We start from the raw sequence: 15,679 nt of genomic DNA on the forward strand, positions 1-15,679 counted from the left end.
TTAGGTTTTTACGCAGCAAATTTAATTTGGGTTGCTCTCATACAAGTTGTATGTGCATGAGACATTTTTGACAGAAAATGACTTGCGTGCGTTTATATTAGGTTGGCATGTAAGGAGGCCAAAGTTCGCGCGAGGGCGAACATAATATACCCAGCTGTTTGATCTCAGTATCGTTACCCTCTTGCCAGGAACTTGAATACGCAATGTTTTATATAATGTAAATACATATGTATGTACATATGTAGGTATATGAAAATTTCGAGTACCAAGCATAATAGGAAAAAACACACTTTTAGGGTCAGAAGAAGGCGGATGTGAAAAAAATATATATACATACATAAGCAATACACAAGATCTATTGGAAAACATGGAAGCAACTTAAGTCCTAACATTTTACGTGAATATGACATTCTCGTGAAAAGCCCAATTGATTTTTGGATAACAGCAAGAAAGGAGGCGACGATATTTACATATACATAAATATATGTATATCAAGGAGAAATTAGGGAAAAATGTCACAAACATCACATTTTATGAAAGCTGAAATATCTATACATAAATAGGCAAGTTGAAAAATTCGCTCCCTTTTACGGCTAAAGCTTGGTACGCAGATCACAAGTAATTGCTCAAGAAAAATTTTGCCTTTTTTCTTGCGTGAAAAATAGTAGTATGGAAGTAATTTTGACGTTTAAAAATCCACGGTGAATAGCGAAGCAAGCAAGAAGAAGAGCACATAAATACAAGAAATGTAAATATAATAAAATAAACAAAAGAAATGAAAATATAAAACTGCAATAAAAGCTCGCGAATTTTTTCTAAGTTTTATACCTGCTGTTGTAGAAAATTACGAATCTTTTGGTGTGCTATTGAATTATACTTTTTGTAGTGATGGACGACGAGTAAGTAACACAAAATTTCACACAATTATGTATTATTTTTGCATACAAATTTTAATTTTATTGTAGGATAAATTTTTTGAATCTACTAAGCTGTGGAGCCATGATGGCATACATAGAAGCAGAGGAAATGCAGAGAAGCAAACGACGCAAGAAGGCAAGGCATTGGGTAAGCCCATACCTGAAAGATAGGAACGAAAAGGGTAGCAGTAGGTTCATTGAAAATTTCCGTATGCCGCCGGAAATTTTCGACGAACTTTTCGAATTATTGCAGCCGCACCTCCGTCCAAAAAAGAATACGAGGCCAAAAGATGGTATCCCCACCAAAGCGAAATTAGCAATTGTGCTAGAGTAAGGTTTTAAAACATTGATAAAAATCAAATTTTATTGGTTTCTTTTCTTACATACATGGCTGCTGGAACTTTACAGCGTCATGTCGCCTCTTGCTACCGCATTAGCAAACAGCATATTGGAAAAATCGTTTCCGATGTATGCAAGGCGATTTGCTGTGCCCTGAAGCAGGAAAATCCAGAGTGGACAGAGGCCACATTGCGGGAAGTTGCTGACGGTTTTCAAAAGCAGTGGAATTTCCCAAACTGCGTTGGTGCCATTGATGGGAAACATGTCGCTATAAAAGCACCACCAAATTCTGGAAGCTTATTCTATAATTATAAAGTAAGTTTTTGCACATACACATAGGTAATCCTAAATACATTTCATTCTTTTAGTGGTAGAGTTAACACATTTAGGATTCTCCAATGGAATAGTATCATTCCGAATCGCTATAAAAGACTATGGGTCATATTAATAGTCAGAATTAAGAAGGTACTTGAAGTAAGTACTATATATATAACAGCTTTTTGACATAATTTGCAATGGGCTATGTGTCAAAAAAGCTGCAACTAGTTTAAAGTACCTTCTTAATATTGCTTATGAATACGCCTCTATCGTAATTTAAAGCATTGGGAAGACTAGCATAATTTAGGTACCAGCATTCAGGAATATACTTTTACAGATATTCCAGTGGAAGATATTTTAAGGAATATCTAAATATAAATAAAATTTTTTTAATTTCTTTTGGTAAGCCCTTTGTCCGATTTGAAGCAACAATTATAAATAGAATGTTAAACTTCTAAGGAGAACGAGTCTATGTGAGGTCCTCATGGACCGGCCATTTCAACCTAAGGAGTACGAGGAGGTTTAGGAAAGTTGGAGTATCTTCAACACAAGTTCAAATATAAATAGAATTGCTTATGCTAAACTACCTCAGATTTGCATATTTAACCAAAAATAATAAACGATTTTAATTTATTTAATTACAGGGTTTCCATTCAATTGTATTAATGGCTACATGCGATGCGAATTATAGATTTACTTACATCGATGTTGGCGCTTATGGGAGTGAAGGTGACTCCAACGTGGTTAAAAATTCGAAGTTTGGCTCAAGTGTCCTTAATGACGAGTGTAACTTTCCTCCGGACACTTTCATCGATGGAAAAAAAATACCGCATTTCATTGTAGGGGATGACGCATTTCCACTATGCAAGCGAATTATAAAACCATATGGTGGCAAACCCCTTTCTACGGAAGAAAGGATTTTTAACTATAGGTTGAGCAGGGCAAGACGCTGCATTGAAAATGCGTTTGGAATTTTGAGTTCCAGGTGGCTTTGCCTGAGGAAAGTTTTAATTTGCCATCCTGATCGTGCGCAATTAGTTGTTTCAGCATGTTGCCTGCTGCATAACTTCCTTTTAAATAAGTCTCGTCAAACGTATAATCCAGCTATGTTCTCTGGATTTGAGACCAGCGACGGGAATTGGGAAGCAGGACAGTTCAGGAAGAAAGCTCGTTAGGTGAACTAGGTGCCTACCGAGGAAGAGGCTCTGATTATGGGAAATATATACGAAATGTACTGAAAGATTATGTTAATTCTGTCGCTGGGTCAGTTCCCTGGCAAAACAGTGCTTCATTTCTTTAATATATGTATGCACAGTGAAAATGAACTCTATTTTGTAAAATGTCAATTGGATTATGTACAGTTACAGAAATAAGTACACACTTGGTTTATTCTGATAAAAACTCATGTTCAGTGGCTCACAGCTTAATTATTAATTTTTATTAAATAATTTTCATTAAAAACATCGCCATTTCCCTTACGGAAACCAAATTTAAAAAAATTTCAAAGGTCAGGAGAGTTAATCAAAATTTGAAAAATCGCCATCAAAATTTTTCGATATTTTGTATCAGAGTTTCGAGAAAATTTTTGAGTATGCAGTTTTGTAGCCCATTAAATTTTAGTACAATAATGTGCAAGTTAGAAAAAGCCCAAAAATTTTCCGGAATTTTCAGAATTTGTTTTGTTCATGCAATGTATGGAAGAAATTGCTCAACACCCTCGCCGAAAATAATTCTCAAAATTCAGGAAAAATTTTGAGCTTTTTCTAACTAACACATTATTATACTAAAATTTAATGGGCTACAAAACTGCATACTCAAAAAATTTCTCGAAACTCTGATACAAAATATCGAAAAATTTTGATGGCGATTTTTCAAATTTTGATTAACTCTCCTGACCTTTGAAATTTTTTTAAATTTGGTTTCCGTAAGGGAAATTACGATGTTTTTAATGATAATTATTTAATAAAAATTAATAATTAAGCTGTGAGCCACTGAATATGAGTTTTTATCAGAATAAACCAAGTGTGTACTTATTTCTGTGAGTAACCGTATATTAAAATTTAAATAGTATTTCTTTTATAAACTTTGCTGTATTTACGTATGTATACTTTTAAGGACGCTGTTATCTTAATAAAATGCAGTACCATTGAAATAAGTATTTTTTTAATTAAGAGCTTCATCGTTTGTTGTTTATAATTTTCACTTTCAAACTATGTATATATATTGTAACGAATTTACTTGCAAATCCTCTTATTTGCAATCCTCTGCTAAGTTCGAATCACTAAACTGTTGAATAAATAACTCCAATATTGAATAATGCAAAAATGGCCTTTATTAAAATGCTTCACAATAACACTCAAACTGTGCAACGAATAGCTTAATATCCAAACTGATAGCTCAAATGAAACTCCACTATTCAAAATAATACTGCTATTGCTAGATATCGTGTTAATCAAACTGCTTGACAACTCAAATCAAACTGAATTACTTCTTACTCGCCTGCACCGCTTTTATAGTTTACGCTGCATACTTCTAGGCTCTTCGATTTCCAGAAGTTACTAGTTGTTTCGGCTACAAAATCGCCAGCCACAACTACGTGCACAAATAATTGCTCTCTCTTGTGACAACTCAGATAAGATATATGCATGTGTTTGTAGTTTACAGTCTCCCGCACACACATAAGCGTATAAGTAAATTCATCGGTGTGTGACATCTCATCTCTCGCTGCCTTGTATGTAAATGTTGCTCGTCGGAATGTGTACATATGTGTAGACGCAATTAATGATTCGTTTATGTAGATACATAATGATTGAATTATTGATGTGAATTCACGTCACTGCTTAGCATCGGCCTGGAGATGGCAGCACTCCTCAGTTTTGCTAATATTCGTAACACTGCCCTCCACCTAAGTCTGATCGTCCCGATCAGACAAATCTCCCAATCTAAACGCCGCTAGCATCTCCAAATGTACCACCCTTCTAATCCGTGGTTTCCCAGTGGTTTGTATGCGGTAGATGGTATCACTGATCTTCTTCACAACTTTGTACGGGCCTTCCCGACTGCACCGAAATTGGGCTGGAACACCTTTCCGCCGGTGAGGGTTGTTTAACAGTACCAAATCTCCATTCCGGAAACCTTCCGAATTATTTTCCCTGTCGTACCTGTGTTCCATCTTACTACTCATTATTCTGGATCGTTCCCTCGCAATCTGTTTCTTGGCCAATGAAGAATTACTTCGCAGAGCTTGCGCTGGACGGATTTCCTTTGCATAATCAGTATCGTTCCGACGCTTCACAACAGTAGTGTGCCTTGGCTTGAAACCACCATTGCATTCTTTCTTGGTTTTAGTACGTCCGTTAGGGCTTTTCAATGCCAGTGTTTCTCTCACAGGTACCTTCGGTTTTGATTTGTTTGGCCCATTTGTTCCATCAACCTTTACATTTGAATTTCGTGGCCTTCGTCGAGTCTTCTCCACCAGTACCCGATTACTGCTGAACACTTTTTCCAAACTAAAGTTAAGTGGCACATCTTGGTTCTCATAACGCATCACCCTTCTCTGCATATCGATCTTGATGTCATGGTCAACCAAGAAATCCACTCCCAATATAACTTCATCAACAATCTCCGCCACAACAAATTTGTGCAGAACCATGACCTTCCCAATCAATACTTCACATATCACTTCTCCCTGAACTTGGTTATACTCGCCAGTGACCGTATGCAACCTTGCTCCAGGTAACGGTTTTACTCTCCTGTTGACCAAGTCAGATCGGATCAAGGAATGAGATGCGCCCGTATCTACAGTCAGTATTCGTTCGTTGCCATTCACATTCCCTCTGACGGTAAGACTGCTCGATTTTCTACCAATTTGCGACACAGATATCACAGGGCATTCAATAGCTGGATCTAGCTCTCTACCTCTTACTCGCTCTTGCTCATCTCCTCCAGCTTTGCGTTTACGCCCACCCACATTGTTGGAACTATTAAGGCCAAGATCGCAATGACGTGCAATGTGACCGGACTTCCCGCATTTGAAGAATTTGATAACTTTTTCACTCCGTTTTTGCGATCCTTTCAGTGCCTCCAATATTGCGTCTACCCACTCTGGCCTTTCTACTTCCACACGGCGTGCTTTGTATGCTGGTTTACTCAATAGTGAGGCCGTTTCCTGAGTCAATGCATGTGATACCGTTTCAGCAAATGTTTGCTTTGGGTTCGCGTATGTGGCTCGCTTCGTTTCGATGTCCCGTATGCCATTTATAAAGCTCTGAATCTTCACTCTTTCCGTGTCTTCCACGGGTGCATCCGCATTTTCAAGATGAGCCAATCTTTCAATGTCCGAAGCAAACTCCTGCAAAGTCTCGTTAGCTTTTTGGTAGCGTTTTTGCAATTATATTTGAAATATCTGTTTCCTGTGTTCGCTTCCGTATCGCCGTTCTACAGCAGCCATCAATGCGTCATAACTGTTCCGTTCGTACTCTGGAATAGTCTGTAAGATTTCCGCGGCAGGCCCTTTCAGTGCCACGAACAGAGCTGCAACTTTATCTTCAGCATTCCATTGGTTCACTGCTGCGGTCTTCTCAAACTGTAGCTTAAAGACCTGAAAAGGAACAGAACCGTCAAAGGATGGTGTCTTTACCTTTGGATTACTCGTTGAAACTGCTGGGCGATTTAGTTGCAACTGCTCGATACGTCCTCTCAAAGCATCCACCTCGGCCTCGATTTTTTCTTCAAACTGTAAAAGTTTTGTATCTTGCGCCTCCAACTTCGAGGAAATACGTCCTTCTTGCTCTTCCAGTTGAGCAGAGATTTGCGATGATATCTGTGCTGAAATTTGAGCCGACATTTCGGATATCCGTGCCTCTTGTGCTTCAATCTTCGCTGTAATCTGTGTCGACATTTCTGACATACGCGTTTCTTGTGATTCCATCTGGGATACCATATACGTCTTCTGTTCTTCTAGTTGAGATGACATATAAGTTTTCTGTTCTTCTAGTTGTGATGACATATTTGTGGATATTTGTGATGACATTCCTGTTATACGTGCCTCTTGCGCTTCCAGTTGGGATGCCAATTGCGACGACAATGATGCTACTGTCGATGTTTGTGCAGATATTGCAGCCAATATCATGTTCAAGTCTGTGCTCGTAACTGTCTGCGATGTTTCGTTTTTCTCTTCAATTTTTGTTGTTGTTTCGTCCCCATCACGATAAAAGACAAACTCGTCCACATCAATTCCTTGCGACTCCATTACCTCTCGTAGCCGTGCTTGAAGTTCGATCTTATTGCCGGTTGTATTTAATCCACGGTTCTCCAACTCCTTTTTCAGTTGCTGGATCTTCAATTCACCGAACTTTGCCATGTCCTTGTTGTCCTCTGGAATTTATTCAACAATTCCTCTTCTGACACCAATTGTAACGAATTTACTTGCAAATCCTCTTATTTGCAATCCTCTGCTAAGTTCGAATCACTAAACTGTTGAATAAATAACTCCAATATTGAATAATGCAAAAATGGCCTTTATTAAAATGCTTCACAATAACACTCAAACTGTGCAACGAATAGCTTAATAACCAAACTGATAGCTCAAATGAAACTCCACTATTCAAAACAATACTGCTATTGCTAGATATCGTGTTAATCAAACTGCTTGACAACTCAAATCAAACTGAATTACTTCTTACTCGCCTGCACCGCTTTTATAGTTTACGCTGCATACTTCTAGGCTCTTCGATTTCCAGAAGTTACTAGTTGTTTCGGCTACAAAATCGCCAGCCACAACTACGTGCACAAATTGTTGCTCTCTCTTGTGACAACTCAGATAAGATATATGCATGTGTTTGTAGTTTACAGTCTCCCGCATACACATAAGCGTATAAGTAAATTCATCGGTGTGTGACATCTCATCTCTCGCTGCCTTGTATGTAAATGTTGCTCGTCGGAATGTGTACATATGTGTAGACGCAATTAATGATTCGTTTATGTAGATACATAATGATTGAATTATTGATGTGAATTCACGTCACTGCTTAGCATCGGCCTGGAGATGGCAGCACTCCTCAGTTTTGCTAATATTCGTAACAATATAAAGAATCATTAAAAACTAAAAATAAGTATAGATACAAACAGTGGCTCCGAAATCTATAATAGAAGCCACCTAAACAAAAGTTGCAAAAGTTACAAAGAATTAATTAAAGTTTGAAAAACGGACATCAAAATTTGCACCTTTCTTGGCAGAGGGTCTAGCAAATTTTTGAGTACGCAGTTTTGTAGCCCAATCAATTTCAGAATAATGGTGTAAATGCTAGAACGACTAAAAAGTTTATCTGAAATTTCAGAACTTTTTTGTAGAGGCTGTTCAACATTTTCTTCTATACAAAAGAAAAATTTTCTCATGCGTTGTATGGAAGAAATTTCTCAACAGCCTCTACAAAAAAATCTGAAAATTCAGATAAACTTTTTTGTCGTTCTAGCATTTACACCATTATTCTGAAATTGATTGGGCTACAAAACTGCGTACTCAAAAATTTGCTAGACCCTCTGCCAAAAAAGGTGCAAATTTTGATGTTCGTTTATCAAAGTTTGATTAACTCTTTGTAACTTTTGCAACTTTTGTTTAGGTGGCTTCTATTATAGAGTTAGCTATTTTTTGAAAATTAGAGTGCCTTTCTGTTATGCAAATTATACAGCCTGTTATGCATTTTAATCGAGATTTTGATACAATATAGAATATTTAATGGTTCATCTAATGGCCTGATTAGATCAAAATTTAAAAAATGGCACACTCACGCTTCTGGCAAGCAAGTGACGATATGTACAGTGTTGCGCCAAAACTAAAGCACCGAAAAGTCTCTGTTGCTTTTGGTTAAATAAAATCTTCTCTGCTCTATTTCAAAACTTAGTTCAAGAACGTCCTATATCAGAATGAGTTTCAAAAACGCCCTATCTCAGCTGGAAATGTATTTAGTTTTCATTCAAATATGATATTTTGTAAACTCATTCTGAGATACGGCGTTTTGGAACTAAGTTATAAAATAGGGGGTTTTTGGAAAAAATTCGAAGTTAAGGCGTTCTTACACAATTTCTGAGAAGGGGCATTTTTTTAAAATGTTTTGAAACAGGGTGATCTTCCACTCAGCCGTCGATATACTAAACATTTATATATTATATTGAGTATATGTTCTTCCTTAATAAAAGAGACTTAACATCCTAGAACTTATAATTTGACTTTTGTTGAGCTTTGTAGATGTTCTGAAAGGAATTTCGGTGCTTTATTTATGTCGCACACTATATATCATAAATTTCACCAACAGACTTCAATATTTACTCTTTGAGAGCTCATTAATAATACAATACAATAAATAATAATAAAGGCATGCTTTCAATAAGTGTCTATAAACTTCCCCTCTTATCCATAAAAAATTAAAATAGGTTTATTAAGCTCTTATAATTGGAAATTTGTATGGAAATGTCATTTTACAAATGCTTTATAAACCTTCAATATTTTGTATTAATAATGGGATTAAATAAATATACCCCCTTATTCATAAAAAATATTGAGGGTTTATAAAGATTTTTAAAATGACATTTCCACACAAATTTCCAATTACAAGAACTTAATAAACCTATTTAATTTTTTATGAATAAGGGGTATAATTTATAACAAACAAAATAACATTTCTTTTTATCTAATAATATATTGGGTAATATGAACAAAAGAGTGTGCTAATAGACTTCAATATTTGGACGCTTTAAGAGCTTATTAAATTCATTAAATGTATACTTTCAATAAGGGCCTGTATTAGGCTGAGGCGATTTGGCAATTTATACCGCGCCGTCGAAATTATAGTTTCTCATGTTCGTACGAACCAAAAATTTAATGTTGTTATAAAAAAAAATTAAAAACTTAGAAGGAATCATTCGCAAATCTAAACCTTTTCCATTTTGAATTCAGAAAACGTCAATTGAATTTCAGAATAGGTAATTGGATTTCAGAATAGGCAATTGGAATTCAGAATGTGTGAAGTGGATTTCAAAAATAGACAATTCAATTTCGGAAGGCATCAATTGGATTTCAGATATCATACAATTTATTACGCAAAGTTGGAAAATAATTTGTAGTTCAAGGCATTTCATAAATTCATTTAAATGTAAAATGGTTCGAAAGGTATTTTCTGAAATCCACTTGACGATTTCTGAAATCCACTTCACACATTCTGAATTCAAATTACCTATTCTGAAATCAAATTAACATATTCTGAAATCCAGATAACTATTCTTAATCCAAATGACAAATTCTGAAATTCAATTAACTATTCTGAAAGGTGTAGTTGACCGATCAATTATGTACCTATTAATTTGGCAATGAGTGTATGTCGTAGACCAATTTTTTGTTCGTACCAACATAAGGAATCATAATTTCGACGGCGAGGTCTAGCCTGCTTACTTAAATATAATTTATAACTATTTTTCATGAGGACGATATGTGATATGTGATCACAGGTGGTGCACTGACGTACAGACCAATTTGTTCTGTTGTCTGGCTGGATATGTGTTCCTCGATTTTCTGTAGAAGGATACTGTTTATGTGAAGACACATGTCATCTCCGACAGAACGTGGCAGCTCATTTAGCAGCCAGTCAAAAGTCGATAATGCCTGGGTGTATGGGGATTTCTTACGATCCTCCAAAAACTCCTCTTGCTTTTTTAAAATTCTATTGAAGCGCCCCCACTTCTCATCTGGACTTTGAGATAACGTAGACGGTTTCGAACGCTTTGGATTCTGTAAATACAAAATGATAGGTCTATTTATATATTTTATTTATTTATTATTTATAGAACGTCGTGCTGTTGGGCATATTGCCAGACATCGACGCAGAATGTGATTCTGGTGCAAATGCGCAATACTGCTGTCGATATTACCATCTGCACCCATACTCACATAGTCGTATTGGGGATCGTTGTCACAAATTTGCGTGCTGTTCAAGTCCTCTGAGGGATCTAAGGGAGATTCGCTTGATTCCTCACTGAAATTCGATGAAGATGTAAATGTCCTGCAAGAGAGTACATGTACAATGTTAACATTTTTTGAAATATACACACAGAATTCATGACAATGGATCAAACTTCGAAAACTTTTTTTTATCAAAATTTGAATTTTTTTATCCGAATTTCAAAAAATTTTTCGAATATGCAGTTTTGTAATGTGTCCCCGAATTTTCAGAACTTTTTTGTCGAGAGTGTTGGGTATTTTCTTAAAAAAAAATAAAAATATTTCGTTTTTTACTCGATATTCAAAAGTTTCATTTCGTTGATATCAAAGTAAAAAAAAAAATGATTTTTAGAGTTTGAGTATGTTTTTCCATACAAAACACGCTCAAAAAACTCATGCAAAAAAAGTGATTTTTCAATCAAAACATATGGAAAAAATACTCAACACTCTCGACAAAAAAAATTCTGAAATTTCGGGGAAACTTATCAGGTACTTTTAACTTGCACATCTATCTATATATATAAAAATCAAATTATGTATGTATGTATGTAAGTATAGATCGAGTTGCGTCCTAAACGTATCGACCGATCACAACGAAATTTGCACAACCCACTAGAAACCTTCCAAGGATGGTCATAGGCTAAAAATAATATCGATATATAAAAGGGGCGTGGCAATTCCATGAAAAAAGAACATTTAGTACTACATAACTCTGAATATATTCATGCTAGAACATTGAAATTCAGTAAGGAGTTATATGAGGTCAATCCGCAACACAAACAAAATGTGGGGAGGGGGAGAAGGGGGCGTGACACCTCCCATATAAATGGATTATGAAAATTGGTATGGAGCTATATGACGTTAAGTCCTAACAGCACCAGTAATATATGGAATTGAAAAAAATCCAAAAAATCTATCGCAAGATTCACCATGTTTCTCAGAGATTTTCAGTTATCTCGATCCCTACACCACCCAAAGGAATTTGGTTTTCCAAGAACTAAATTGTCACCCAGTCTCGAACTACGTGCTGAGTTTCAAGTCTCTAAGTCATCGGGAAGTTAGTTAAAAGTGGATTGAAAAATTACCTTCGTTTTTGTGAAACGTTTGGCAAGAATGCCATTTCCCCGGCAAACTCCCAATCAATGTCCTCCGAAAATATAGGCGCATCCAACGCAGCGCCGCCGCAACTGCCACTCTTTTGCCGCTTGGATGCTCTGGCGTGGTAGCGATAGCTTTCCCGAAGGCTGGTCCACGCGTCTTTACTTTCACTCACTAATGTAAATAGCACATAGAATTAAATGTGATACTTTGCATTTGCTCACGATTGTTAAAACATGTCCAAAAATGTCGCGAGAGGTATATAAAGATACGTTTTGACTTCCGTACCAATAACACACTTGCAGTTTTCGGAACACGCAATACTTGTGCGTACACGAACCAAATGGAAATTACAGAAAATTTCCAACTTTGCTTGCAAATACCTATTTATAAAAGACAAAACGCGTCTTTTGACACTCCTCCATATATTTTTGGACGTGGTTTAACAGTTTTGAGCCAAAGTAAATAATTACCAATTAAAATACACAAATATGGTAATTGTTTACTTTAGCTCACAACTGCAAAAACCCGACCAAAAATATCGGGAGAGGCGTCAAAAGACGAGTTTTGATCCCAGGACCACGACTCCGAGAGCGGAAACTCAAAATTTTATTTCTGTCAAAAGTTATTTCCAAAAAACCGAAAAATGGCCCCGGAGTGCTTCGAAACCGGGGGTGGGATCCATAGTTTTCTTGCGCAGAACACCTTTCTGCATTGGCGGCCTTCGGCCACGCTTATAAAAAAATACCCTGGGTGGGTCCAACACCGGTTTGGAGACCAAAACTATATCCGCGCAACACACTTTTACCCACAGTTTTTCTTGTGGGTACTACAAAATCATCAAAATAACAACCACATGAAAGTTTTCAATTTTGTTTGCAAATATCGGTAATAGTCTAGTTGAGAGGTCGACTGCTAATACGCTACGACGCGTCTTGACATCAGTATTAATAATCCGAAGGCGGAAAATAAAAATTTCAACTCGTTCAAAAGATATTAACGAAAAACCGAAAAAAGACTCGCGGGTACCTCCGAAACCAGGGGTGGGATCCATAGTATTTTTACGCAGAACACCTTTCTGCGTTGGCGGCCTTCGGCCGCGCTTATAAAAAATAACCCTGGGTTACGCCATGCCAAGTCCGAGTGTGTGGTATAACCGTGGCTACCGCCACGGTGATGCACAATTTTTTTTGGGGGTACTAACACAACAAGAACCACATGAAAATCGCCAACTTCAACTGCAAATATCTCCGGACAGAGACAAAATTTTCTCGAGATTAATACGCGTCTTTTGACACTTCTCTCGATATTTTTTGACGCGTATTAGCAGTCGGCCCCTCAACTAGACTATTACCCAAATATCTCCGAAACGAAATAAAATTTTGAATTTCCGCCTTCGGATTCGTGATCCTGGGTGCAAAGCGCGTCTTTTTACTCCTCTCCCGATATTTTTGGACGAGTTTTAGCAGTTGTGAGCTAAAGTAAACAATTACCACAAATATACATACAAAAAGTTTTATTAACATACCTTCTTTCCCAAAGGAACTACTTAAGTGGACCCAGGCCTGATCCACTGCATTTTTGTTGCAATGCAATGGATCAGAAGTATCCCATATCCTGGGCCACTCTTTCACTTCCCTTATCAGAGCCCGTTTCTCCTCCGCCGTGAAATTTAATACGCGCTTTTTGCGTTTTGTTGCTGCAGCAATATTTATTTCCATTTCTGAAATAAAATAATAATTATTTATTGCAGAAAAATTATAAAACCATTTGCTTACCTAATTTTTCCAGTTGTTTACCTTTTTTTCTTCAAGAAATATATGGCACTTGACATATTTCTTGCGGAAACCGGTGTTGCCGTATGTAAATTTAATGGAAAAATAGTAGTAAAGTATCGTACTAAATTTCTTGTAAACTGCGTACTACTTCAAGAAAATTTACCACAAGGAATTTTCTTGAGCATTTCTTGAGCGTTTTTTATATGGAGTTTTTACTTTCTTGTGATCTGCGTACCACGCTTAAACTATAATGCAAAGGTATAAAGAATTGTATATGGACCACAATCAACCAAGATGTTGCGTTTGTAAATATGAAGGAACATCAGACTTGGCAATTGAAGTTTATTACGCCTTGCCCATTCACATACAAAATTTTGCGAAGCACTGTTATAAATATTCTCCCAATACAACAAAAATACTTGCTAACATATTTTGTGTCGTATTCGATTGTTCTATTGCAGTTTTTAATTGCGAAAAATGTTAGAAAAGTTACCAACCAGTGGGACAAATAACATCACTTGCAAAGTGTGCCAACACCCTCAGCGAAAGCAAACGACAAATTCTTCTTGTGATTTGCTTGCAACAAAATTTGGGAGTTGCCTACTTTTCCATATCAGATCGCGCCAGTGTCACTCAATCTACCGTTCTCCATATATAAGTGGAATCTACTCATAAAGCATAAGCTTGTGTTAAACTCATCTATATGAAAAACTGCTTATGTGACGGAGCTATCAGATTTTATCTCGCAAGCAAATGAACAAAGAGTGTATACATAGTTCTTTTGTTGGAAGTAGAGCACGAGAGTCAGAAAACATGAGTAAATGTGTAATTTTCTTTGTTGATATTCAAAGTGTTTACAAAAGCAAGCGAGAATATTTAAGTTGGAGTATTTATTCGCTTTGTTGGGTGCAACAATTTTGTGCACTGCTTTCTTAGTTACCTACTTATTTAATTGGCGCTTAGCCGTCTAAACGATTATGGACGCACAACAAGGGCGCCAGTCGCTCTTTTTGTTGAGTTGGTCACACCAAAAGAATTTAAATCGTTTTCCACCTGGTTCTTCCAGCGGAGTAGGGCCGCCCTCTTCCTCTGCTTCCATCGGCGGGCTCCCATAAAAATACTTTTTTAGGCGAGGCATCATCTTTCATTCGCCATACATGGGCTAGCCAGCGTAGCCGCTGTATTTTAATTCGGTGGACTAGATTGATGTCTGCGTAAAGCTCTTATAGCTTGTCATTAAATCTTCTTCGGTGCTCACCGTCCCAACGCGTAGAGGTCCTTAAATATTTCGAAGAACTTTTCCCCGAACACCCACAGGTCCGCCTCGGCGTATAATGTTTTATGATCAGTGACTGAAAACCAATAACTATGTAACTGTCAAACTCTTCAACACGGCTTCAGAGGCAGTAAGAATAGAAGGTACATTTTATTAGTGTGGCCGGAGCGATGGTCAAAACACATATCGTTACTCGAATATAGATTCACCGTAGTTATTTCTTTGTAGTTTGACAAACTAATGAAATAAACTTGGGGTAAATTAAACCCTTGCAGAAACGGTTTTTATAAAATGCAAATATCACTCGTATTGTTATGCTTTACCACTGAACTAAATATATGTTCAGACGTTATCCTCACAAATCCCCCATAAGCTTGATTTTGGAAAAATAGAGCGAGTTAAAGCGTTTCCATATTAGGGCGACGATATGTGCCATTGTATGTGCATATCTTGATTTCTTTGTGCCACACCAAGTCTATAGGGAATTACTTTTAATGGGGACAGTTCTTAAAATTAGAGTGAGATTTTTTATTACAACTTCGGGTAGTGGTTGTTCCAACTTTTTAGTGTAGTGCTGATACTTCCACTGTGGCAGCTTAGTGGTAGTGGAGATAGGCAGCGGTTTCACTAAGCTGAGAAAACATAATACCCCCTTAAGATTTTTCCAAAATGCTACAGAGAGTGTAACGCATTCAAAATTTAGTGCACAGCCCGTAACTATGCTTCAAAGTTTATACAAGTAGGTAGTTTTGTGCCAAAGTTGCTACATGTCGACAACAATTCGCGTGACAGCAGCAGCAGCGTGCCATATGTTAATTATAGCATTCAAATATTTTCTGTTATTGTAAAGTTTTGATCTTAGGCAATATGATTACCAAAGAGAACACCCAAGCGCATGTGGTCAAGTAAAATTCATAAGAACAAACTACCTACGACTCTGCGCATGACTGTCTTCATCAGC

At 36.9% G+C, this 15,679-nt stretch overlaps 1 protein-coding gene and 1 pseudogene across 1 annotated transcript; one reads left to right on the forward strand and one right to left on the reverse strand.

The window, feature by feature from the left end:
- Nucleotides 1-1,128: 1,128 nt before the first annotated feature.
- On the forward strand, nucleotides 1,129-2,968 carry LOC137253921 (uncharacterized; annotated as a pseudogene).
- Nucleotides 2,969-10,044: 7,076 nt separating this feature from the next.
- LOC137254290 (uncharacterized) lies at nucleotides 10,045-13,385 on the reverse strand. The gene is made up of 4 exons (XM_067791962.1): nucleotides 13,193-13,385; nucleotides 11,652-11,838; nucleotides 10,516-10,627; nucleotides 10,045-10,356 (listed from the first exon to the last, which is right to left on the reverse strand). The coding sequence occupies exons 1-4, from the start codon at nucleotides 13,383-13,385 to the stop codon at nucleotides 10,045-10,047; spliced, it is 804 nt and encodes a 267-aa protein (XP_067648063.1).
- Nucleotides 13,386-15,679: the final 2,294 nt, after the last annotated feature.

This window comes from Eurosta solidaginis, chromosome 5 (assembly GCF_040869045.1).
Source record: "Eurosta solidaginis isolate ZX-2024a chromosome 5, ASM4086904v1, whole genome shotgun sequence".
In the NCBI taxonomy this organism is placed as follows: domain Eukaryota; kingdom Metazoa; phylum Arthropoda; class Insecta; order Diptera; family Tephritidae; genus Eurosta; species Eurosta solidaginis.

Coding starts and splice junctions, on each gene's coding strand:
- LOC137254290 (XM_067791962.1), bottom strand. CDS start 13,385: ATGGAAATAAATATTGCTGCAGCAACAAAACGCAAAAAGCGCGTATTA. Junction 10,628..11,651: donor AACGTTTCACAAAAACGAAG/GTAATTTTTCAA, acceptor ACTCTCTTGCAG/GACATTTACATCTTCATCGA. Junction 10,357..10,515: donor ACGATCCCCAATACGACTAT/GTGAGTATGGGT, acceptor TTGTATTTACAG/AATCCAAAGCGTTCGAAACC.